Source organism: Toxorhynchites rutilus, chromosome 3 (genome assembly GCF_029784135.1).
Source record: "Toxorhynchites rutilus septentrionalis strain SRP chromosome 3, ASM2978413v1, whole genome shotgun sequence".
Taxonomy (NCBI): Eukaryota; Metazoa; Arthropoda; class Insecta; order Diptera; family Culicidae; genus Toxorhynchites; species Toxorhynchites rutilus.
In genome coordinates this window covers 48,844,803-48,871,626 of record NC_073746.1, presented here as the reverse complement: position 1 = coordinate 48,871,626, position 26,824 = coordinate 48,844,803, and the positions used below count along the sequence as shown (strand labels likewise).

Sequence of the window (26,824 nt, the reverse complement as noted above, 5' to 3'; positions counted from 1 at the left end):
GTCTCGCCTTCCAAGAATGCTAATAGTAAATCGTCAGATGATGCTGCCGACTCATAACGAAACAACGGCAAACACAAACGCAGAACAAGAAGAAGAAGAAGAGTAAACAAACAAAGCAAACAGGCAACTCCATTGAGAACAAACAGGAGGCAAACAAGCAAGCAAGTGCGAGTGAGGATCCCCGCGGATCCCCGCACTTTCACGCGATTATTCTCGAGAAAATGCATATCCAGGAGTGAGCGAGTGAGTCCGGCTTCACGCGATGAACAACGGCAACCATATAGGTGTTGATGAACGATCGTCTTCCTTGTGCTAGACTGGGACATTCATTGCGTACAATTAAAATACCCGGCGTAGACTGCGTAGACTTGTTCTCCCGGTCTCCCGGACGATCGGTGATCCTCTGAGGGGGGCGGGGATGAGTGGACCGGGAGAGCGGGATCATAGGTGAAAATAAAGCAAGTAAGTGTTAAGATTTATGATGCTTTGATATAAATAAGCTAGGCATTCTTGTCGCGTTGTGCGCAGTGCGACAGTCACTACAACACAATCTACACCGGTGTGTGATGGCGAAAGTTTTCTGCCAGAGTACAACGGCCAGTGCCGTGCCGCCGCCTCGTTGCAGCAGGTTCTGAGGGAAGGCAATGCGTGCCGCATTATATTGCACGGTTCGCGCGATTAATATCGTATCACCGTTAAGTGAATAGTGATTTTATTGGTGCCAAGATATGCCGGGTTTCTTAGTATCAAAGTGGGAAGGGTCAGGGGTTCTAAAAATTCTTCGCAACCTTGTATCACGCGGAAGCGGTCTTTTATTGGTGCTCGGGAATGGGCCGTCCCTTTGAAATGTGGTGCAATGCAAGTGCACTCAGTGCGCCGTGTGTAAGATGTTGCTTTTATTATTAGAAACTAATTGAAAATTTAATTTTTCATTACATGACCGCACACACACCCGACCGACGGACAAAATATAGGGGAGTTTTCCTGTCCACTCGACTTAATTTGATTTGCGGTTAATACTGCCGGGTGTGTGCACCCGGTTTGGCGGACAAGCCTTCGATCGTATCGTACCTAAGGAGCTTCCAAATGGCGTGATTCCCTGCAATAATCACAATCAGTCGTCGAAATAACCGTTCCAATTTGTAGCCACAAACATGCCGCTTTTGTCTTGTGCCAGAAGCCTGAACACACTAAATAGAAAAACATAAAACACGTGCTAAGTGACATGCGTCGGCATCGCGGAACAGCAAAAACAAAAGAGGAAAACAATCACACATTGCCAGCTGTCATTGTGTAGAGCCAGCCGAGCAAGTGACGAAGAATAGCGGACGGTAACCGTCTCACGTCTGGCGGAGGATTCTCGGAGACAAACACACAGCCACACATGGCGTCGGCGGCTTCCACCGGCTTGAGCTTCATCAACACACTCTAAATAATAACAATAATGAGTGTCATTTGACACATTGCCGGTCGTCACTTAACACGTTTTGGCGCGTGTAGCCTCACAAGTTTATTAGCATTGTTGTTTTTTTTTTACATTTATTCCCACTCGGGATCATGGAACGGGATAATCACACGCGATAATGTGCACGAATTGTGTTTGCTAATTAACCGATAAACCGGAATTGAGGACCACCAACGGTCACCAGCATATCAGGATATGATCATCTGACCCAATCCCCAAAGCTTGTGATCGAAGTAGCATATAAACTGATTGAGGCAGGTCGCGTGCCACCTTGTCAGCGCAAGACATTCTCGTCACGTGCTGATATAAACCCTTCACGATTAGAACACTACGAGGGTGTGATCGATCACTTGTCTCGAAAAGCACAAGTTGGCAAACAAACGACGACGACACAAAGATGCTCGCGGGAAGGGTGTGGAGGATCTCCCGAATTCACTACCGTCTGACAGTCTGTCCAACCGTCTGGGTACTCTGCCGTTGCTATTTTTAAACGAATCAATCGATCGCCGCCGGTTAGAGCGATGAAACTGCAACGACGCTACAGCTCAAAATATAGATGCACCTGAGATGCATCGCGCGCGGAATGGTCTGTGATCGTCGAAATGAACCTGCTACCACCATTCTGGACGTTCGATATAGTAAATCTAAATTCGTAAGTCATTGGTAATTTTCGGCTACCGAAGTGATCGAGCCGCAGCACATGGTGACTGACCATTCACCGACGGTGATGAGAGCGAGTGTCCCACCCGTGATACCTGCCTCCAACCCGCAAGAAGGGTTCCTTTCAAATTGATGACTTCTAACCATCCGTGTGACGTGACAGCAATGCAATATACTCGTGTATTTGGAACCGATCCCAGTATTGGCGAAAATAGATTTGATTTTTCTATTCATAGCCACTCACCGCCACCACCAATCCTTCAATGAAATGGAATTTTTGGAATTCAATTGCGTGGGGCTTAGGGTTAATTGGTGATTTCGTGGCCAGGGAAGGCTATTTCAAGTCGGTCTTCCGCGTACCAGACGTGGTAGTAGAATGAGCGATAGAAATAGACGTTTCGTCCATTTGCTGTAATTACAGGAAAGTAAACGAACATGGTTCGAAGTGTCCTCTCGAGAGCTGGTGTGAGACACCAGACTGTTTGTGACAGAGATTGATTTTTACCGGTGTCGATCAATTATTAGCTCGTGTGGTGAAATTTTAAACTTGGAAAATTCTTATATTTATGGTCAACTGGACACAACAAATCGAGAGTGTGCACAACTAGATTTTCCGTTTTGACGATTGCTTTAGGGTTCTTAATATTATTGTTCTTTTTAAATTCGTATGTGTTGTATATTTTGTATCGGCACGCTCAGTGACTGAAGGTTTCATCGCTTTGCGTGCAGCAAGTCAGAACTATTTCAATTGGAAGACGAGAGAAGAAGAGATCTTGAACACTCACGTCGGCATTAATTGAGATACGACCATCGCAGCAAAAGTTCTGTATGAGATGTATGCATACGCTTCCGCGAACCGCTCAAACGGGTTCTGTATGAGATGTATGCATACGCTTCCGCGAACCGCTCAAACGGAGCATCATAGTCTAACTTACAATCCTCAGCTGAATTGTTGAGACCCATCAAAGCAAACCCCGGACTGACAGATAACGAGATCGCAATGTATTACAGTGCCACTCATAGTATCGTACGAAAAAGTTATCTCCGAACAGGATTTTGTGTTTACAGTGCAAACAAGCAACCAAACAGGACGTTGAAGCAGAATCTAGTGACCAGAACTCGCGCTGGGAGGTTGTATGACAAGGTTCTGATGAGGTACTAAAGGCGGAATTCCATCTATTCGACTTGATACTACAAGTCAATGGTAAACAACAATGGATATGATACTTGCGCATTTGTTTATTTTATTTCCACCTCAGCCACTACACAGTAGTACTACATGGGCTGAAAAGTTCCTGTATTTTTCATTTTCCACTAAAAATGAACAAGATTCATTTCAAGAGGTTCATCTGTCGCTAGCTTATGTGTGAAGTTATATGACATTTCGTTTATCTGTTCACAAACTACAGTTGTTTAAGTGTCACTACCTGAGCATTCACAAGAAAATGGAAAAAGAGGAATATCGTATTTTGATCAAACGTTGTTTTTTGGTGGGAAAAACTTCTGAACAATCAATGCAGTGGTCAACGAAATGTTAGTTCACTTCTGCTCCTTCGTGAACAACAGTCTATCGGTGGTTTAGTGAATTTAAAATGGGTCGTGAACACACCGCCGATACACTCGCTCTGGAAGGCCAAAAGATGCTACGAATCCAGAAATCGTAAGGCGTCGACTCGTTTGGAAATCTCGTAAAGTGGAGTTACGCGAGTGAGCTGAGGCAATAGGCATTCCGAAAGAACGAGTGGGATACATTTCGCACAACATTTTGGACATGAAAAAGCTACCCGCGCGATGGCTGGTGCCTTTCCTGACCGTCGACCAAAAAACAGCGGCGCGTTGATGATTCCACAGCCGGTTTGGCGTTGTTGAAGCGTAATCTGATCGACGTTTCGTGACTATGAATGAAGCGTGGATCCATTATCACACTCCTGAGTCACATAGGCAGTCTGCAAAGTGGCTGACAAGCATATTTCGAAGACTTTTCGTACTACAGAAAGAGAACGAAATGTTGGAAACTCGCTATACCAAGTGTATTGCCCTCGAAGGAAAGTATGTTGAGGAATAAATACAGCCTTGTTTTCTAATCAAAACGATTGTTTTCATTAAAAATTATTATTAACAGATCTACATGTATACAGCGAAAATTGTCACGATCTTTCAAAATTGTCAAATGATCTGTGCAAAATTTCGGCTCAATCGGACATGATTTAGGGGTGCCTCAAAGCTCTCGAAGTATTGATTTTTTGATCCTCAAAAATCTTCCAAGGGGGAAGTTTAGACAATCGAAATTTTTGTTTCGATGCCAAATGACTTAAAAATGCCTAAAACGTCGAGATCTGGTGTTACCTCGAAAATAAAATTTAGGCCGAAAACAGACTCTTTGGGACTAAGCCTGAGTGGCCAGAAATCAAAACTTTGAGTGCTTTGAGGCATCCCTGGACGTTTCATGCATTTTTAAGTCATTTTAAGTCGAGGATCACTGTTATCTAAAAAAAAAAAATTTTGGTAAAAAATTGGCTTTTCAGCACTTGGTCGTTTTAGGTCTGAAAAATCGATTTATGACTAAATTTTATTTTTCGGGTAAATCTCGACGTTTCATACGATTCTAAGATATTTGGCATCAAAAATTTTCTTTGATAACTCCGATTTCCTTTACTCTCCCCATGGGTGATTTTCCGATTTTCAGAAAACTAAAATTTGGAGATCTGCGACAATAGTAATTGAAGTCTAATATTTTGCAGAAAGTATTTTATCGTGTAATACAACATTTCGCAGGGAGTCCCGTATGACAAATCGATATGACGATTTTCATTGGCACCCTAAACCATACCTTTTGCCTCGTATTCCGAAAAAAAACGACCAAAAAAGTCCCAGAGTGTCGATTTGGCAAAAAGGATTTCTGTCTGTCTGTCTGTCTGTTTGATTCTTATGGACTCGGAAACTACTGAACCGACCGACATGAAAATTGGTATGTAGGGGTTTTTGGGGTCGGAGAAGGTTTTTATGATAGTTCAAGATCCCTCCCCCCTCTCTAAGGGGGTGCTGCCATACAAATTAAACACAAATTTGTACATGACTCGAGAATTTATCAAGCAAACGAAACGAAATTTGGCATGTGGAGGTTTTAGGGGGCAAGGAACATATCTAAAGTGGTTCAACACTCCTCCCACGTTTCTAATTTGGCCTATGGAGGTTTTAGGGTGCAGTAAATGTTTTTACGGTGGTTAGACACTCCACCCCCTTCGCTAAGGCGGAGCTGCCATACAAATGAAAGAAAAAATTCTCCATAACTCGAGAACTAATTCAGCAAATAGAGCCAAATTTAACATGCGAAGGTTTTAGGGGACACGAAACGTTTGTATGGTGAATAGACACTCCTCCTCTCTCTCTGAGGAAAGTGTAGTGGGGGGGGGGGGTGGTTTGTGGACTGCCATACAAATGAAACACAAATTTTTGCATTACTCGAGAATTAATCAAGCAAAGGGAGCCAAATTTGGCATATGGAGGTTTTAGGGAGCAACAAATGTTTTTATGGTGGTTTGACACTCCTTTCCCCTCTCTAAGGGGAGGGATGACTGCCATACAAATGAAACAAAAACTTATGCATAACTCGAGAACCAATCAATCAAATGGGTAAGTGCAAAACTTGAAAAAAGAATCGTCCGATTTGAGATGTTATCATTTAATTATATTTTCTGTATCAAATAAGTATTCCATATAAGGGAGAAACATGTTATTTGCAAGTGATTAAAAAATCTTCATCTTCAAAATAATTTTAATAATTATAATGACGAATTTTGGTAGAAATACTAGAAAATTCATAGTAAAAGAAAATTGTAAAGGGTCAATTAGAAGAATAATTATGAACAGTTCTGTGATTGGACCCATGAACGTTTGCTTAGTAAGAAAACGCGAATGTTTGAAGGTATTGATAACAAAAAAACGGGACGAAGTTTGCCCATCTTGTGGAATAAGCCTCGATTTAAAGCACTGTAATGTGCCAATAGAATTCCCTATCAAATACATGGCGTAACCATGAGATTCTGAGAATGCCTCAAAGAAAAATATCCAAGTATTGATAAATCGCCAAAAATTGAAACCAAATTGTATAGGCAGTAGATATGCGTTACATGTTACACAATTGTGTTTTAAAATGATATCTCTGACGTCGATTACATCGATTTTTGAGAAAACAAAAATTGGTCAAAATATTACGATCAAGGTGCTTAGAAGTATGCACTATGTTAAGAGAATAACCAATCTACGGCTGAAAGTCTCTATAATAAAGAATTAAAAAAAATACACTCTGTCCAACTTCTAAAAGATCAGGGTATGGTCTTGCTGCTTTGTGGCATTGTGAACAAACAACGCAACGCTTTTATATTCTAGTGTATTTGTGTTGGTAACTATCATACACTGCATGTTTTTCATATGTGTGTGTGTGCAAGCGTTGAGCGTAAACAAATGTTTTTTATTTTTCATGTGTCAAGTTTCTATAAGACCAGTTACGTTTTCCGCTGTTTTTAGTTAGTTTGATTTCTAAATCTAGAAAATGCCGAAAGAAAAGTGCTCACGAATAGATAAAAAGGACAAATCGATGCATTTCACCAAGAAAATGTTGGATTTAGAGAAATTGCTCGTCGAATTGGACGATCCCTTCAAGTAGTCAATTATTTGACGAATCCTCAAGGATACGGTAAAAAGAAGAAAGCTCCACGCAAATCGAAGGTCTCTGACCGGCATAAGCGGAAAATAATTAGAACAGCTTTGAATACTTCAAAATCGCTTATGCAAATAAAGTGATCTTCGAATATAAATGTGTCATGGGAGACGATTCGTTAAATTTTGATAAAAAGTACTTACATAAAGAGGGCTAAAAAGGTTAAAGCATTCTTAAACCATCTTACACAATCTCACTTCGAAAGTCGTCTGAGTTCTGTCAAAGCTAACATGAATCAACAGTGGGACATGGTATGTCATGACAAATAACGTTTTCAAAAGAATACATTTTGGTATATAACATAACGAAAAATTCCTTATTTTTTACTTTTAACTTCGCTAGGTTATCTTCAGTGACAAAACAAAGATCAATTTGGACGGTCCTGATGATTTCAACGGGTTTGATTTACGGAAGAAGGAACAGTATTTTTCAACCAGAAATTCTGGTGGAGACTCGTGCATGGTTTGGGTGGGATTCTGTGCAACTGGAAAACTCAAGATAGCTTTCACATTCAAGGATCACACACTTGTTCTGGAATCCTCTCTCCTACCGTTTTTGCGTGGATATCGTCACATTCCAGCAAAATAATGCTACTATTCATACCAGCATGGAAACTAAGTTATAGGAACAAAAACTTTATTTTTTAGACTGACTGGCTCGCTCTCCAGACTTGAATCCTGTTGAAATCTTAGGAGGATCCTTGCTCGCAAAATCTACACTGAAGGAAAGAGGCACACCACGATTGAAAAGCTTAAGGCGTGATTTCAGAAAAATGGAAAAATATCGAGAAATCCGTTCAGCAGAATTTGGTAAATAGTATTCCAACATGAATTTCCAGGTTATTAGCCGAAATGGCAAGGTATCCAATTATTGACATGTAAATCAGGCAATAGTTTTGAATTTTTCATTGATAATACTTATGAATTTTGAAATGGTCTTATAGAAACTGAACAGCTGAAATTATCATATTTAAGCACAATTAATAAGCAAACTACTCTTTTGAACGAAATTGACGTTAAATATACATTATTCTAAGCATTCAACAATGTATGGATGTATCTTCTTGAAATTCTATCTGTTTGTGTTGCAACGAAATAATTTCAGGGTGGTCTTATAGAAGTTGGACAGAGTGTACTATCAGTGTACAATCCCCATTCCGCTTTCTCCCATACTGTTTTACAGAACTATTCGCTCCTGTGCTGAAAGGGCAACCCAGTTATAGAATTCCACTCGTTAACTAGGCTGACATGTCAATCGTCAAATAAAGCTGAGGGGAACTTCAATGATTTGTTATGTTAAGGAATTTGTGATTTGAAATCTTCCTGCTTACGTTTCTGAATTTTTAATTTTTTTAATGTTGGTCCTACTTTCAGTGGTTTTAATGTAAATTTTGAACGCGAAGTGTTATTCGGATTGTTTACAGCGTCATTAAGAACAAGTGAACTTTTTCTGCTCGGCGATTTCTGATAAGATGTTCCCCATTCGGAATTCATTCCGAACGCAAACGCAAACGCAGATTTGTGGAAGGATAACACTTGGATTTTGCACCAAGAATAATACACTTCATCGATCAATCATTGTGAACAAATTTTCGACGAAAAAGGCACTTCGTGGGATTCGTTTTAACAGCATTGAAGACATAAAATCGAATTCACTGCGTGAACAATTTCTGAAAACAGCCATTGAAAGTGTTTCAATAACTGAATTGTTCGTGGGAAAAGGAAGAGGTCTATTTTGAAGGCGATAATATAAATTTAGATGATAAATACAGCATTTTTTTCAAAAACTACAAAAAGTTTTCACTAAAATTTTATGCATTTTCATCAAGTGTTTTTATCATGCGGAAATAATGTCAATTTTTCTAACATCAAATTGTATTCGAAAGCTCCTCACATCTTTTGACATCACATGAATATGACGTCTATCATTGATCGTAACTGCATTTCAATTGGGCTGCAGTTAGCTCAATTAACATACACCTAGTTGAAGAGCAGTCTAGCTAGAAAACACCCCGTTAGCGAACAACTACTGTACCACCCCCTAACCCACTCAGTGTTCAAACGACTTCACCTTGTATCATAGACCCGTCTTGAATACGATAACGTTCTTACGACCGTGAGTTACATATCACAGGAATTGGGGAATCTTCAATATATGAATCACAATGTTGAAATACTATGTTGAATCGATAGCCCTTAAAATCAATCAACATTTTTTACAATGTAAATGAACCCTCCGTTTTATCTACGGCGTATTATTGCCAATAAACACTACACACTAGGCGCTTAATCATAAAAACAATAAAAGAAGTATCCAACAACAATTGTCTTAGCACCATGCCATCAACAGTGCAAGTCCCACCGCCTGATCGAATGCCACCGGTGTTCTGTCTATCAATTTCGCAGAAGCGCCCAGTGTCGCATTACTGGTGTCAGCTATTTCATTTCACTGCGATGCTGATGCTGATACGTGTGTACCACCGATGAGCGGGATTAATTTTCACTTGTCCCGTGTGAACTCGTTACTTGTTCACGACATTTCAACGCCTCAACGTCGTTCGAAGGTACGTCCATAGCTCCATCGAGCTTGGCGCCTCCGGCAGCATGCGGCCATAGATTTTCCTCGAAGCGATTCGACTGTGTGGTCATTTGCGCCAGATCATGTGTTGAACGCCGCGATGCTGATTGTTTCGATGACATTAATGGCGAAAGTAATTACGCGATCGGCGAAAAGCGAACGATTCGTTATGCGCGGCGCGCAAGGACCAAACGCCTGGCGCCAGTGTCATTGTTGGAAGCGCCCTGCGTGCGAACGACTATGCTTGGCTCGATCGAGCAGAAGATCTTGGCGCATATCAACCGTTAGAACCTTATCGAAAGAGCAAATAACTTAATAATGTCGCTGGTGACAGCGTCTAGATCACATTTGAAGCTATGCATGCGTAACGCAATGCCTTGGGAGCGATGTGGCAAATTTTGATTCATAAACCTTGTCTTGTCGGTTTGGAGCATCACTTTTGCACTTTGATTACGACTGAAGCTGACTTGATATTTGATTTTGGCCCTCGCCGGGTATTATTTATTGTCCGACATCAGAAATTCCCGAGCGGGCGCCTTACAATCGCAAGAAATATATGGCAATAGGAATTTAATTAACAAATATGCCGTGTTTCGTCGGCAGTGGTGATATTTGGAAAATGGGACGGGCTCGATTTTTCTCTAGTTTCGGATTACCCATTTGTTATTTTCACGTCGGTTGTTCGCGACGATGGTCCCGCGGTACCTGATTTATGTGATTTTGGCCGCCTAATTAGAGATGAAATGTGCCCAGTTGACCGGGAAAAAACGCTGGTCTGATTATGTTACGGGAAGTACTCGAGAGCTGGCGGCATCCTGGTGGAGCCGGGATTATTTTTGACTGGCGCTCGGGACTCATGCTTGGATCATGCCCGGTGTCAGTGGACATGATTGACAGCACCGTCCACCAAATCATAGGCCTGACTAAACGCCGGGCACTTGCAGAGAGCATCCAACGGCCCCAATCCGTTGATCAATGTACACCGAAGAGTACAAGCAGCTCCAAAATTTGCCGTGATGAAGACGGATCACAAAGTTCTGATTGCCTCTCGCGACGACTATGACAACTAATTATCACATCCGCATTCAGCTGGAATGGCTGGGATGACGGAGTTGGAGGGAGACACGTGGGAGCAGTGTTCAACATGGGGTGTAATTAAAATATAGTTAGGGAGCCGACAAAACAAGTTCTCGAAGTGATGCGATTTGACGGAGATATGATTTCCGGAGAAAATCGAGCTATCTTTAACTAGCTGGTGCGAGTTAAATTTTTGGAAACCAGAAAGATGATTGCTGTTCAATATTTGGTAGATACATCGCTCAATAAAGTACGTGCAAAAAATTTTATGAGTTTACGAAAATTCCATGCGAATAAATTAGTCATTGAAACTATTGGGGAATCAATTTGCGCCGATAACGAAAAGCTTTATTTATTCTACATCTAATTTAATGAACAGAGTTCACGAAATGAATTCACAAAAATTATTACAAACCATACTTTTTTTTGACGCACGTCTGTGATTTCATAGTCCTCAATAGGTTAATTGGACTGCTTGTAGAACAGAGTTTAGACAGCAGTTCAGAATCACGTTGGGCTAGATATTTCTGCGAGGACCGAGGATGCTTAACACAGTATTGTGAGTTTTACAGTGACCGAAGTACCACCAAAAATTTGTTTCCTACTAAAACCTCTAAAACTTGGCAATCAACCAAAAGCGCAATAATTCGTTGAATTAGTTTACATTAAGACTGCATCATTCACTAATCATTTTCTATATAATTTTTATATAATTTTTAAGACAATCTTTGATAAAACCTGGTATTGGATCATGTGATACATATAATCCATTAGATATGGAAGAATGTTTTATTGAATTTACATTGATCGGCATAAGTAATAGAACATCATGCATAATTCCAGATTTTCCTCCAGAAATATTTTGACACATGATTAAGTCTACGGTCGGGTCACGAAAATTGTCCAATATTGAGTGCTTAACGCTCAGACATTCATTAACAGGTTATATATTCTTATAAAATTTTCAATAGTTCATATCCCGAAATAGGTTTGAAATGAGAGCTTTATATTTCCATAGTCTCGTGAAGACTATGGCAAGGCAGCGGTCGGCTGCGACTGCGACTAATCTTGTTCAAATATACAATCGACAAAAAAATTAGCGGAACAGAGTGCGAAGTTAGAAATTTTAAGTGATTTTTGACATGCTGTAACTTCGTGAAAAATCAACGCATATCGATTTAATGCTAATCATTTTGAAGCTTCAACTATCAGGTATTAGAATATTTTACGTACATATTTTTATCTTGGTATGTGTAAGTGTAGTGGGCAACAATATCGGGAGGAAATGAACAATCGACTTTTCTTTGTTTTTTCAAGAATATTCTGGACTAACACAATTTTTTGCTAACCAACTCAATAGCAAATCCAATTAACCTTATCAACCAGCTTTCATTTGGTTCCTAGAACGTTCCTTCCCACACAGAGATGTTTCAGTTTGAATGAAAAATTACCCCCTTGTCTTTGATAATGAATAATTCCATCCATATTCCATAAAACAACCATTGCACCGCAAACCGAAAGGCAGTTTTGAAAACTCCAATAAATTCTGTACAAGGATAAATTATTACTTCGACGAAAAAAACATTATTGAAATTTTTTGCATCGATTTAAAAAAATTACCAAAAACAGGATTTTTTTAGGGCTTTTCAAAATTTACTGTAATTCTGCAAATATCGTAGTAAGTTCTAATGTTTACAGGCAAATTTTTAGCCTAGAGTATTCCCTAAACATCTGTAAACGTTTCATATTGATACGTTAGGCCGTTTTTTCTAGAAGATTTTTCAAAGTTTGGAGTAAATTAGAGGAGCATTTAATCGCAAATCGTATCAGAAGTACAAAATCCTACGCGACTCTCAGAATAAACGATTCGTAACTTTCGTCTTCACAAGTTTGTGGGAAAAGAGTTCGTGTATGTGTGGAAATACGTATAAATATGAGTGAGTATCATCACTCCTTACAATATTTGTAACTACAAACGCATGAAAACAAAAGTTACGAATCGTTCGTTCAGAGAGGCACACACCAAGATAAAAATATGCACATAAGATATTCTAATACTTGAAAGTTGAAGCTTCAAAATGATGCGCATCGCATCGATTTTCCACGAAGTTTTCGACTTTTTTTCGACTTAGCACTCTGTTCCGCTATTTTTTTTGTCGAGTGTATTCAAAATAAATATGCAACAAATATCCTAATAATGTGACGGCGCCAGTGGTTGTATGGTTAGCGTAACAGCCTCAATCCGATCGGCCTGGGTTCAATCCCAGCTGGCGTCGTTGGGATTTTCTGAGGCGAAAAATCTCTGGTTACGTCTTCTTTCGGAGCGGAAGTAAAAGAAGTTGGCCCGGCTCATGAGTTGTTGAGTCTGATAGGTAGGAACAGGTGGAGTCGCCTCCCTGATGTCGGTGATTGGCACTAAAGTGGCGGAAATAGGCCGACGAAAAATAAGCGAAGATAAAAAAAAAAAAAAAAATATCCTATAAAAAATAAAATAAAATATCCTAATGTAATCTACGTTAACTATGGTCCCGGAGATGCTTTTAAGTGGAAATTAGCAATTAGAGCTTGACAATTATTCTCTAGACAAAAACTGTCTTAGACAAAGTTGTTACTCATGAATGAGCGCTCGTTTTTATGTTGTCAAAAATAGGGTGACAAAAATTGTCGATGAAATAAAAAATCTAACTTTCTTATCTTTATAGATAGAGATGGATATAGTTCGACAATATTGTAGCTCCAATTATTTGAGACATGTTTGTAGAACAAAGTTTTTCTCTATCTCTTGAAATAACCGATATAGCGCCTTTTTTCTATGTTACGCTAGGGTCACCATGAAAAAAACTGATTTTTTTTATCTAACTTTTATATTTCAAATTTTACATGCAAACTGTCTTCGAAAGACTTTTAGAGGTTACTAATACAAACATTTTTCGATACAGAACATGTCAAAAAACATGCTTTTTTCATTTGTTTGTCATTTTTTCTGGGGCTGACATAAAAAAATGTTTGTTGACGGAATTTGAAAGAACAGATTTCACTCTATATATTAGGCTGTCAAAAAAGTCCTGCGGTATTTTTTTTTTAAATTTTCATTTGTTCATAAAATTAGTTACAATCATCTGTTTGAAGTCAAATATGCGCCGTTTTGTTCGATGACTTCTTCCCAACGAGATGCCAACTTCATAATACCCCTGTTATAGAAGATCGCTTCCTTATTGGCAAAAAACTCGGATAGCCAATTTTCACAGGCCTCTTTTGTGGCTTACTTCTGACTACCTAGCTCGTTCGCCATGGACAAAAACAGGTGGTAGTCACTTGGTACAAGGTCCGGACTATACGGCGGATGCAAAAGAACCTCCCATCCGAGCTCCCGGAGCTTCTGGCGCGTCACCAAAGAAGTGTGTGGCCTGGCGTTGTCCTGATGGAAGACAATACGGCCTCTGTTTATCAAAGATGGCCTCTTCTTCATGAGTGCTACCTTCAAGAGGTCCAGTTGTTGGCAGTACAGGTCCGAATTGAGCGATTGGCCATAGGGAAGCAGCTCATAATAGATTATTCCTTGACAATCCCACCAAACACACAGCAGCACCTTCCTGGCCGTTAATGAGGGCTGGGCCACCGTCTGAGCCGCTTCAGCGGGCTTCGACCACGACCGTTTCCGCTTCACGTTGTCGTAAGTGACCCACTTTTCATCGCCAGTCACCATCCGCTTCAGAAACGGGTCGATTTTGTTGCGATTCGGCAGCGATTCACATGCGTCGATACGGTCAAAGATGTTTTTTTGCGTCAACGTGTGTGGCACCCATACATCGAGCTTCTTTGTGAATCCAAGCTTCTTCAAATGGTTAATAACGGTTTGATGACTTATCCCCAGCTCTTGGCCGATGCTACGGCTGCTACTATGCCGGTCTTTCTCGGCTAATTCAGCGATTTTGTCGCAATTTTCGACGACAGGCCTTCCGGAGCGTGGCGCATCTTCGACGACCTCTACACCAGAACGAAAACGTTGAAACCATCGTTGTGCGGTGGAAATGGAAACTGTATCGGGTCCATAAACTGCACAAATTTTATTGGCAGCTTGAGATGCATTTTTGCCTTTGTCATAGTAGTACTGTAAAATATGTCGGATTTTCTCTTTATTCTGCTCCATATTATAGTGTCGCAAAAAACTCACGAACGACTTAACCAAACAAAACACTGTCAAGGACTATATTATAGCGCGCAAAAATACCTTTCCAACAAGCTATAGTATGACTCGATACAATAAATACAACTAGAACTACGCGCTTACAACGACATCTCGCGGAAATACCGCAGGACTTTTTTTACAGCCTTATAATATGTGATTTTCAAAACTATGCTATTTTTTGTGTTTGTGTAAATTAAAATTGAAATCATGAGTTTTTGGATGAAACCCCATCCATAACTTTGAGAAGGATTGGAGGCGATCTGGCGTAATGGTAACATCCATACCTCTCACGCAGAGATCACGAATTCAATTCTCACTCACGACATTTCTCCAAAAATTGAAGCAAAAGTGACGAACCAACCGAAATGTGTTGAAAGTTACTATAATAGAGACCAAAAAAAATTGAGCAGGATTAAGATATTGGCATGTTCTGCATCGCAAAATGTTGGTATTGATAAGCTCTAAAAGTCGTACGAAGACCATTTTGATGTAGAATTTTAAATATAAAAGTTAAAGTAAACAAATCCGATTTTTCATAGTTACCCTAATGCAACTCAGATAGGAGGCGCTAAAAACAACTTTGTGGGAGATATTTATTGTTTAGGCAAAAAATGTTTTAGACAAAGTTGTTACTCATGATAGAGCGCTCGTTTTTATGTTATTAAAAATTGGGTGACCAAAATTGTCGATAAAATGAAAAATCAAACTTTCTTATCTTTATAGATAGAGATAAACATAGTTTAACAATAAAGGGTGTGTCACATCAAATTGCATCACGGAAAAAACGCTGTAGAAATTCGCCCAGTAGACCGATTCTTTTGAAAATTTTAGAAATTAAAATAAAAACTATTGAACAACTTTTTGCATTTTCTTTTTATTCATACTTCGAGTCCAAGCCCGTATGCTCGCATCTTCCTTTTTACCCCGTCCATATGGTTCTGTACAACGTCAGGTTGTAGTTTTTTTTTGAACAGAAATCCATTTTCTCTTGAAGTCCGCCTCCGATTTGACAACTTTTGGGTTCTTCCGGAGGGCCTGCTTCATAATCGCCCAATATTTATCTATTGGGCGAAGCTCCGGCGCGTTGGGCGGGTTCATTTCCTTTGGCACGAAGGTGACCCCGTTGGCTTCGTACCACTCCAACACGTCCTTTGAATAGTGACACGAAGCGAGATCCGGCCAGAAGATGGTCGGGCCCTCGTGCTGCTTCAATAGTGGTAGTAAGCGCTTCTGTAGGCACTCCTTAAGGTAAACCTGCCCGTTTACCGTGCCGGTCATCACGAAGGGGGCGCTCCGCTTTCCGCAAGAGCAGATCGCTTGCCACACCATGTACTTTTTGGCAAACTTGGATAGTTTCTGCTTGCGAATCTCCTCCGGAACGCTGAATTTGTCCTCTGCGGAGAAGAACAACAGGCCCGGCAGCTAACGAAAGTCCGCTTTGACGTAGGTTTCGTTGTCCATTATCAGGCAATGCGGCTTCATCAGCATTTCGGTGTACAGCTTCCGGGCTCGCGTCTTCCTTCTGAACCTTGTATGTACGTAGGCCCTCCCGCTACTTGGTCCGCTGGACGAATGAACTTGACAAATTCAGCTTATTGGCGACATCCCGGACCGAACTTCTCGGATCACGTCTAAACTGCTTAACTACGCGCTTGTGATCTTTTTCACTGACGGAGCATCCATTTTTGCCGTTCTTCACCTTCCGGTTGATGGTTAGGTTCTCGAAGTATCGTTTTAGTACTCTGCTGACCGTGGATTGGACGATTCCCAGCATCTTACCGATGTCCCGATGTGACAACTCCGGATTCTCGAAATGAGTGCACAGGATTAATTCACGACGCTCTTTTTCGTTCGACGACATTTTTACAAATTTACGTAAAATTGACAGTGAAGCATGGCCAACGTGATCTATACACTCTTATCTGATTATAAGCGAAAGCAGAAGGTATAATTCCTAAAAATTAAATTTCTACAGCGTTTTTTCCGTGATGCAATTTGATGTGACACACCCTTTATTGTAGCCCCAGTTATTTTAAACAACTTTGTGTTCTACTTATGCTTTTTTCTATATTTTAAAATAATCGATCTAACGCTTTTTTTTCTAAGTTGCATTAGGGAGACCATGAAAAAACGTGTTTTTTTCTGCTTTAACTTTTATATTTCAAATTCTACATCAAAACTGTCTTCGTACAACTTTTAGAACTTATCGATACCAACATTTTGCAATGCAGAACTTGTCTATATCTTAATCCTACTCAAAGTTATTGATGGTTCTTTGCCCAAAAACTCATGATTTCAATTTTAATTTACTCAAACACAAAAAATAACATAGTTTTGAAAATCACACATCGAAAAATATTTGTATTAGTAAGCTCTAAAAGTATTTCGAAGACAGTTTGCATGTAAAATTTGAAATATAAAAGTTAGAGCAAAAAAAAAACAGTTTTTTTCATGGTGACCCTAACGTAACTTAGAAAAAAGCGCTATATCGGTTATTTCAAGAGATAGAGAAAAACTTTATTCTACAAAGATGTCTCAAATAATTGGAGCTACAACATTGTCGAACTATGTTTACCTCTATCTATAAAGATAAAGAAGTTAGATTTTTCATTTCATCGACAATTTTGGTCACCCTATTTTTGACAACATAAAAATGAGCGCTCTATCAAGAGTAACAACTTTGTCTAAGCCATTTTTTGTCTAGAGAATAACTGTCGAGCTTTAAATACTAATTTCCACTTAAATGCATCTCCCGGACCATTGTGCATTGGATTTATCATTCTAGCTCAATAGAAAATAACTCAAAGCTAAAATAATAGCGCAGTATTAAAAGAGAAATTAAAATAAAAGATTATGAAGAGATTAGGGTAATTGTTATTGTTTTTCAGTGGTCAATCTCCGAAAGTCGCCACCATTCGTCGCAGATTAGCCGTTCATGGATATCAAAGCTGATTTACAAAAAGTCGTCAGATGCATTTGATGGTCAGACATCAAACTCGGAAATGAAAAGACGTAACAAGCAAGAATTTGGGAATGTAATTGTGTATGGCTGTTTTACCTGAGTACTGAGGCAGCTATGAATCGCTTCAAAAACATGGACCGAGGACGGATTTCGTCTTTCCACAAAACACACTGCAAAAAATAAAAGGTCCTATTTGAGATCTCGCCTTATAATACCACTCATATGATCTCCCCAAAAACAGTACTCAATTCATTTGAGAAATCGTGTACTATTTTGGAATGTAACCTGATTGTGGATGATGTTACAATAAAGTCACTAAGAACCCGGAATCACTGCCTATTTTAGGCAGTGTCTCCATTGGTCGATTCTGTGATGTTTTGATGCCCATTTGTTTCGAAAGTGTCCCTCTTCCAGTAAAAAAAATTGTTACGAATTGTTCTTTGCGGTGAGAGGACGGAATTAATTTCCCTTGAATGAAATCCTATTAAAATCCTATATTGTCAAATCCTAATTCTATTACATGGTTGAATAAAGTATTTAATATGATTCATTGCTATGGTGACTGAGAGCGCACATATTACTAACCAAAAACAGTTAAAACAAAAGAATGATTGAAGTCGAGGTGAGGAAATTTGTTTTAAATACCCACGTAAATAATTCGTGAATAATTAATAATTCTAAATTTACAGTGTACGACATTTTCGTACACTGTAGACTTTTATTAGACTGAATAAAAATACACGTCGTAGTAAAACTTATGATCAGCACCTGCGTTTAAATGTTAGATGTTAAATGTATCCAAAGAAAAATACAATTCCAACCAAACATCGGATGTTTCTCCTGCCAAAAATTTATCGTTCTTTTTGTGCCAACAAATCGGATGTTGATGCAGAAACTATCAGCCAAAACACACACTCGGAAGTTGCACAGCAAGGTTTCAATGAAGTAATGAGAAAGTTTCTGTTTCAAACGGTCTCGAAAATGTACAAAAAAAGAGTGCCTGGGGAGATGAAGAGAATAGGAATTTTCCTTCCTTCATGACGCAGATAAAGTGTTTATTCATTCAGAACTATTCATCGATCGATCTTCTAATTGGGCTATAGCTATGTTGTTTAAAGTTTCTATAATAGATAAAAAAAAACAATCAATAAATAAATTTGCGAAGGTACAGTGTCGACGTTTAGGCAATTAACTCTATTAGATTAACAGGACCGAAAGCAGTTTAAAATTGTTAAAAAAGGAATGAAAATTATTACTCGATGCTATTTTAATGCTTAAAACACTTGGTCCTGCCCACTACTTAATCATTATTCTATAAATTTTCCAATACTTCCATCAAAACTCGTCATAGTAATATGAAACTATTATCAGATTCAATTCGTCCTCAAGATTACAAAACTCGGAGCGCCCCCTGCCTAAAATGTCACATCGTTATGTTCTGAATAATAGGCGGCCTTCATGTTAAAGTGCAACTAACAGTCGTAAACTTTACGAACAAATTATCAATGATCCGTATTCTTCTTGGTTTTTTGAAGACGTCAAAACTGAATTTTATTTTGGCGAAATGAATGTCAGCGTTGACGGCAGGGGTGCCAGGTATTTTTTTTTCAAATGTCTTCACATGGTACGAAAAAATGTCTTCAAATGTCTTGTCTTATCGGAAGAAACTAAAATTCCTAATTTACTTTTTACCGAAGTTTTATAGCTTATTCAATGTTTATTCTCATTTCATTTCATTAAACTTACCTTGAGGTTTTGAAGTTTATTTCAATAAATGTGAATTAAGAGTATATTTCGCATCCGTGAACTAAATTGTATGAGTTTAGAAATGTTAAATGGCTTGATAAACCGTTGATTGAGTGAATATAGCCCCAGTTCTTCCACAAAAACGAAACTATGATAACCATATTCATGAAACTAATTATTGAAATGGTATGTAACCGGAAAACCTTCGATTTGTGATGTGGTCGTCAGAAGGATCTAGCTTAATATATTGTATAGTATAGGCCCAATGCCCGAAAACAAACCTGAAACTATTGAGAACTAGAGCAGAGGGTCCAAAGCCCCTAAGGAGGATGGTTGTAATAGCTGTTATCCATGGTTGTTATGGAAAGAAAGAAATGGATAAACTCATAATCAATTCACTCATCACAGTAAATCCTGATTCTTACCTCCCCCCACTAACAACTATCCCTTCCTTGATAAACGCTAGGGAACCACGCTATAGAGGCGACCCTTCTGGTTTTCGGGCGGCGAATATCATACTAACATTCCTTCCCTTCCCCTGGTGACTGTAAGAACTTGGTTGGCGTCGTTATTGACTATTTAGAGTTCGAATCACGGAAACTTGTACAATGAGAAGGGTTTGCTACTCCCAAGCGTCATTCGATGTGTTCTTTGTGGAATTTCGCTGGTTCAGGTCAATCACGGAGAGCAACTACGAAGTGTACAGTTTACCCAAGCTCAAGCTCAAGCTGTATAGTAAAAAATAATAAAAATACTATGCCACAGTCATTCGAATTCTCGAGCGCAAATCAACTAGTGACTTCTAAAGACAATATGTATTCAGACCGCTTGAAGTTCTCCAGAATTTGAAAAAAATCGCTTTGTTGTTGACTCATTCTATATGCTTGTGGATTTTTTGTTTGGAATAGTTTGAAAAAAGCAAGTGAATGATCTCGAAACAAAAGAGACAAAAGCCGTACTTCTTTCGACGATATTTTCGGCTAATAATAATAATTTCATGGGAACAATACTGCCGTTTCACGCATAGTTGTCCCATGTTACTTTCTGACAATTTTCACTTTTCTTCATAAAACGATGTTTTTATGCCCAATTTCTGGGAAAACACAAAAAAGATAATTGTCCCATGTTGATATTCTAAGCATAACTGTCTCGCCATGTATTCCTTGTAGATCCATAATGAATAAATCGGTTCAAGAACAAGAATTTAATGCCACGCTTCCAGCAAGGCTACTGCACTCATTTCTGGTTTGGAAAAACGAACAAATTCTCAAAAAAAAATAAAAAAAGATTAACAGAACACGTGTACACCTTGTTAGTGAATGCCTAATAACAATGAGATTTATATTCTGCAAAGGTGTTGCAGATCACTCCCTTCTTCATAAAACGATGTTTTCATACACAATCTTTTGAAAAACACAAAAAACTCATTGTTTGTTCTCAGTATTTCAAAAAACAACAAGTTCAATTGTCTCATGTTGATATTCTAGGCATAGCTGTCCCACCATGAATTTTTAAACTTATAATCAAGCTTGATTGTTTCAAGTGGGGGGAACTTGAAAAAATCAAGCAATCACATTTCATTAGACAACAGTTTACTGCTCATAAAAATCCTGGTGTATTGCTCAACTGAAATGCTTAAAGCTTCTGGTAGACAAATATGCTAGAAAACTTTGATTGCGTTTTTCTTAGTTGCTTATTTTGGAACATGGGACAGCTATGCGTAGAACGGCAGAATATCTCTCAAAAACTCACGTACGCTATCATACTGAAATGTCTTCACATATTTCACTATGTCTTCAAAATGTGTTCACAAAATCAAATGTCTTCACAGTAAGTCAAATGTCTTCATAATGAAGACATGTCTTCAAACCTGACCTCTCTGGTTGACGGCATTGAACTCCGTGTGTTCGATTTGTGGAGCGAAAATGATAATGAATTTGCAGGTTGAACAAACACTTTTTTTAAATAAAAAATATGAATTATGAATGTACTCGACGTAATAGAATACGACGTTTCTTGCATGTGGTGGAAAAAAAATCAGAATGAAAATTGTGTTTTAGAGGAAATACCAGTACTATCTAAAATATTTGACTCAAGCTAAAACTCGCTGCCAAGAGCGATATTCAAACCTATTTTGATGAATTTCAATTTGTTCCCTTTGACATTCAAAGTATAAATAACAGCGAAGTTTTGAACCTCACTCAATGCCGTATTCATTCGTTACAGCAAATTCGTTCACGCACCAGTGATATAAATAGAATGAACACTCTTGCTATTGTCTCCAATAGAATGAGGGCAGTGAGTTTCAAGCAAAAAAATGAATTCACAACGTATTAATTCGGGAACAGGTTCACTAGACATTAAGTTTAGAAAAAAGTGTAAACTAAGTGTAAACTAAACTGAGAATAGACATACGACCGAAAAGAGGTCAACTCACTGCCAGAAACGATATTCACATCGATTGTGATTTGCTTCAATTTGTTGCTTTTGATATTCTAAGCATAAATAACAGCAAAGTTTTGAACCCTACTCAATGTCATATTTATTCTTTCTAGCAAATATGTTCATTCGCGATGACGGCACTGGCCTTGTGGTGTTGCGTCATTTGATAATAGATTTCCAGACTTTCACACAAATAAATTAAGAATTATGAATGAGACATTATTTTTAAGTATTCCGTTTCATTTCTATGTAATAGAGTAACACCTTTTTTCGCAAATTGTGCAAACATATGAAACGAGAATTGTGTTTGATGATAATTTAATATTATAATGATGAGTATTTAGTAAAACATGTAGTCACCCTAAGGAACATGTCCATTTCTTGTGTCCACATACCACTAAAATTCCCGTTCTTCGGAGAATATTGTAGCTCAATTTATTGTAGTCCAAGATAATAAGCGTATTTTATTTTGAATATTGAAAATAGTACATTTTTCATTAAAAAAAAAAAAGGTTGTCGAACATTTTTTTAGTGAGGAGGTAAAGTGGTCACTCGCACATATCACGCTAGAAGAGATAGATTTATGCGTGTTTTCCTGGCCAAATTTGTTTGAATCATTATTGAAATAGTAAGTACATGTATAAAATGAGCTAGGCATATTCACCTAGAATTGTAATTGAAATTTTCTCATACGTACAAAAACGTAGTAGGAAACACATAACGTTTTTCTAAATGAGACTTGATTTTGGTTGGGGTGGCATATTTTGCCTGGGTCAAAACCACAAAAGAGACCCTTTTAGGAGCCGAAGGTGATAAGGTATATCAGCTTTTGAAAACAGAACATTGTCAGTAGTAATCCTCCACTGACCATTTTGCCCCCCAAAAACGAAATGCGAAATTTGCGAAATAATCGCTGAAATTGAACAAAATATCTTTTCATCTCCCCTAAAATATGTGAACAATCGTTCAAACTGTTGATTTGCCGCAAATATCAGGTCAAATAAACTAAATTTCACTAGAAATCCCTTTATTCGAAACGCTCAAAATTACGGCCGAATGTCTACCGAGAGAGCGATTTTTGTTTTTATTTATATTTTGACATTCGACTGCTCCAGTGGAGTACAGGGTGGCTCAAAAGTCATGAAATTCTCTAAACATAAAAACATAAGATCAATCCGGTGTCAAAAGTCAATAGTTATACTACCAAACAAGCAGGTGACCACATTACCCCTACTGTTGTAATGATCATTCAAACCAGCGAAATTCATATAAAAATAACAAATTAATTTGCCACTCAAATCAACTATACGTCAGACGCAATGTGATCTTCTAATAAAAGTGTTACCAGTATTAAAATAGTTTTATGGTAAAATGCTTGATTTTTTTTGCGAATATGAGTTTTGAAATTTCAATTGTAATAATAATGATAATAATCTGCGCATTTGGAAATTAGAAGTCATATTAGTGCACTAATATAAATTGCAATATTTCAGGCTTTTTTCCTCAAGTAGACAAATATGTAAGGGATAATTGAATATTTAGTGAAAGACGCGACATCCATTTCAAAATTGAAGTACATACTAAGAACGACGATCAACTTTATTAAATCTTTGACAAATTTGAAGTTTGATAAATTGAGCTGGCTGTTCAAATGATCTCATGTCTGCCAATTCATTTCTTAATCACCCGTTTCAGCGTTAGCTTCTCATTATAATTTTTACAAACATAATTTTCCCAATATTAATATTCATATTCTATCTAATTTATTTCTTAACTGCTTTTACGACAAAAGACCGATCACTCACTTGGCTAGTGATATGAGAATCTGTGTCTCATTCGCTAATAATTTTTAAAAATTACCATAAAATTCGTCTATGATCCAACCGAATAATCAACGCCACAATCGCAAAATATTGCCGAACACAACACTAATTCGATGAATGAAAACACGAGTGGGGTTTTTTCCCCAATATATTTAAATATATTAATGTGTTCTCAGCTCATTTCATTCGATACATACACTTGGGAGAGATAACGGATAAGATCGGGGCCAAACACAAGCCCTGTTGGAACCAAGAAACACCCCCAATGACTCCGTAGAAACACCCACGGCTTGTTATCGCCACTGACTTACCGCCAACCCAATGGGCAACGGAAGCCAAAGCAAAACTAATCCGTCAACCAGTTATGCATAAACGATTCGCCGCAAAGCACGTGGGGTGAATCCTAAGTCCACTAATTGATGCATTTAATCGCGAGGACATTATTCTCTAAGCGAGCCACACACACACAAACAAACAAAAATCAGCAAACGAACAAAATGGGAAGAAATCCAATTCAATCCACACCGCGGGCAAAATTAGCAATTCAACAGGTAATCAAAACGAGATTTTCGTTTCGCCGCTGCACTCTTACTTGTTTATCACCACATCCACACCGGTGGGTCAGCGTTCGTTCGTATCAACCCAGACCGAGAGATCAAGCGAGATATTTATCACTTGTTTGAAATTCAATCGCTCTGCTGCTCCCCGTCAGTTCCCCTCCAGGATATGTCCTGAAACTCTAACAAAGCGACATATTCTACACAAACCAGAATGGAGGTTATTCCGAATAACATTATACCATGCTTGGATTGATCATTTTTTGCAGGGATACACTTACACTAAAAGCTTAAAATTTATCATGGAGCAAAAACGAAATCATCAAAACAAAATGGGACAACATAAGATAATACATACACTTTTTCTCGTCAAACAACTGAAAATCCTGCCCGGCATGCTGGTTGTTGTTTAGATCGCCATGGCCATAGGGGGCCACCGGCGGAAGCTCTCGTCCAAACAGAAAATGCGCGCCAAACTCATGATTGGGATGTCCACTATTGTTATTGTTATTGTTATTATTATTATTGCTATTGGTGTTATTATTGTTCAGCTCGTCAACCACCACAACAGTCCTCGCTGAATCCGGGACGATACCTCCGTAGTAATCGTCACCCGCGTCCGACAGTGGTTCCTGCTTCACAACAATCAACGAAGCCAGACGGGTTCGCATGTCCTCAAACTTTCGCTGCCGTCCCTGCCCGTATCACGACTCACACTCACTCACATTCACTTTATATCCGGGGTGACCGCAGTCTTCCCTGAACCCGAACCGGGTGCTACTGGGGGACAAACCATCGCCGGAATCTTCATCTTTTCCAATCTGTTTTTCAGGTGTTTGATTGGTTTTCTATTTCACGTTGACGGGTTCGGAACAGGAAGAAGAATAAGAAGAGAAAAGAAGCCGAAAACTAACTAAAGATCTGGTTAACAAACTCATAAAACTCAGGTTCATAAAACAGTTTCACACAAGCACTACGTCTAGAACTAATGCGACAAGCAGCACAACATCGAAAATCAATTCAAAATATGGATGGTGAATAGACTATCTCTCAGACCTGTTGAAGGTGCAAGGACCCTCTGGTGCTGATCTTGTTCCTCCTCCAGCACGGAAAACACTTCTGCGAGGTCCCAATGTTAATCCACAGCGTCGCACCCCTGACGGATAGCAGTCTTCCTGTTGTAGTTAAAACATCGATCTCTTCTCCCACAAAATTTCTTCAGCAATGTTCTTTATTGCACCACTCTTTTATGCAAGCCCGTAATCTGACACTCTCCACTCCGAAAAAGCACAGTACGCACAGTTCTTCCCGAGCACCCAGCAACGTCACTTCAGGAGGTCCATTCACAATAACAACAAAGAAACACAGTTTCACTTTCTCAAAAACGCCTGGACAGATTCACTTTCGATTTCGTTCAGTTCGGATCTTCTTCCTCAAATGTCGCACTCGCAACACAAAAATCTTCTACACCACCAAAGCAAGGAACCGTAGCGTTCGCGCAAGTGGAGCTTCGCGGTTCGCATCCGGAAAGCTTTTGATAGCACTGCAGATCTTCACGATCCTCTCGGGTCCCCAAAAAACGCAAACCGCTGACCACTGATCGCGCGCGCGAGAGCGAACATACGAGAGTCGCGCATAGAGAGATATCTCACAACGGAGGTGTTGGGAATCCTCGACGACGCCGAGAGTGCGCGCGCACGAGCACACGAATCTTCTCCCGCCGACTTAAGACAGGCTTAAGTTGTCGGTGAAAAGGTGGGAGTACGGGGCGGGTCTTACGAGATGTGGAGTTTCGGAGGCGGCTTTGCGGCTAACGACTCCGTCCTCCTGGCGGCCGTGGAGGAGGAGGTAGCCTTGGGATTGGTTCGCTCACCTGTACGGGCACACTTTCGTTTTCGCTTGCTCCAGATACCCAATTTTTCGATGGTACGTTGTGTCGTCTTCTTTCGGCCGCACCGATGCGACGCTACCCCTGATAGTGATGATAGTGGGGATGCTCGCTCGTTTTCCACCACCCTTTTTATTCACACGCGTCGAGACTCGTTATGCACTCTCGCTTTCAGGTACCGGTTGACCTCCGTGATCTTCGCGAAAGGAGTCCTCCTCAAGGATGAATCCCACGGTAGTATACAATATGCAACGCGATGCAGCTGAGAGTGTGCAGTGGATGGTTCTGCTGGTCTGTTCGATACTATCCCGAATTATTGAAAAAAATTCCCGGCGCACGAGAAGGTGAAAAAATTGCCACACGGAAAACCCACACCTGTACACTTAACGACACGGCGTCTCGAACGCAACTAAACTTATCGTAGCCCCAACATAAGACTATATTATTCGAAAGAGCACACTTTACTTCTCTTCTTTCGCGGAACTTTTCGATGCTGGCTGCTGTCGTCATAGCCAGAGTGAGGTGGTGTAAACCACCCACCCGGACTGCTGGATCCCTGAGCGACCTGCCGGGGCTACCGGTGACGACGACGACGCGACGGTTGCGGTGGATTGAAAGCAAAATCTACAAACACCACTACCAGCACAATTTACTCTGCCGCACCGGTGACGCCGTACCTAACCTTACACAAGAGCAAACATCCCGGACCATGCAGAAC

General features: G+C 39.4%; 1 protein-coding gene across 3 annotated transcripts in view; it reads right to left on the bottom strand.

Moving 5' to 3' along the window:
* LOC129774823 (probable nuclear hormone receptor HR38) overlaps positions 1-26,400 on the bottom strand; it is a 310,471-nt gene extending 284,071 nt beyond the window's left edge. For 2 of the 3 annotated variants that reach the window (XM_055778825.1, XM_055778826.1), the window contains exon 1: positions 24,577-26,400. In XM_055778825.1, coding sequence (XP_055634800.1) covers positions 24,577-24,889 — 313 coding nt within the window. In that variant the 5' untranslated portion in view covers positions 24,890-26,400. The remainder of the gene's footprint in view (positions 1-24,576) is intronic. The other variant, XM_055778827.1, reaches the window with a different exon arrangement.
* Positions 26,401-26,824: the final 424 nt, after the last annotated feature.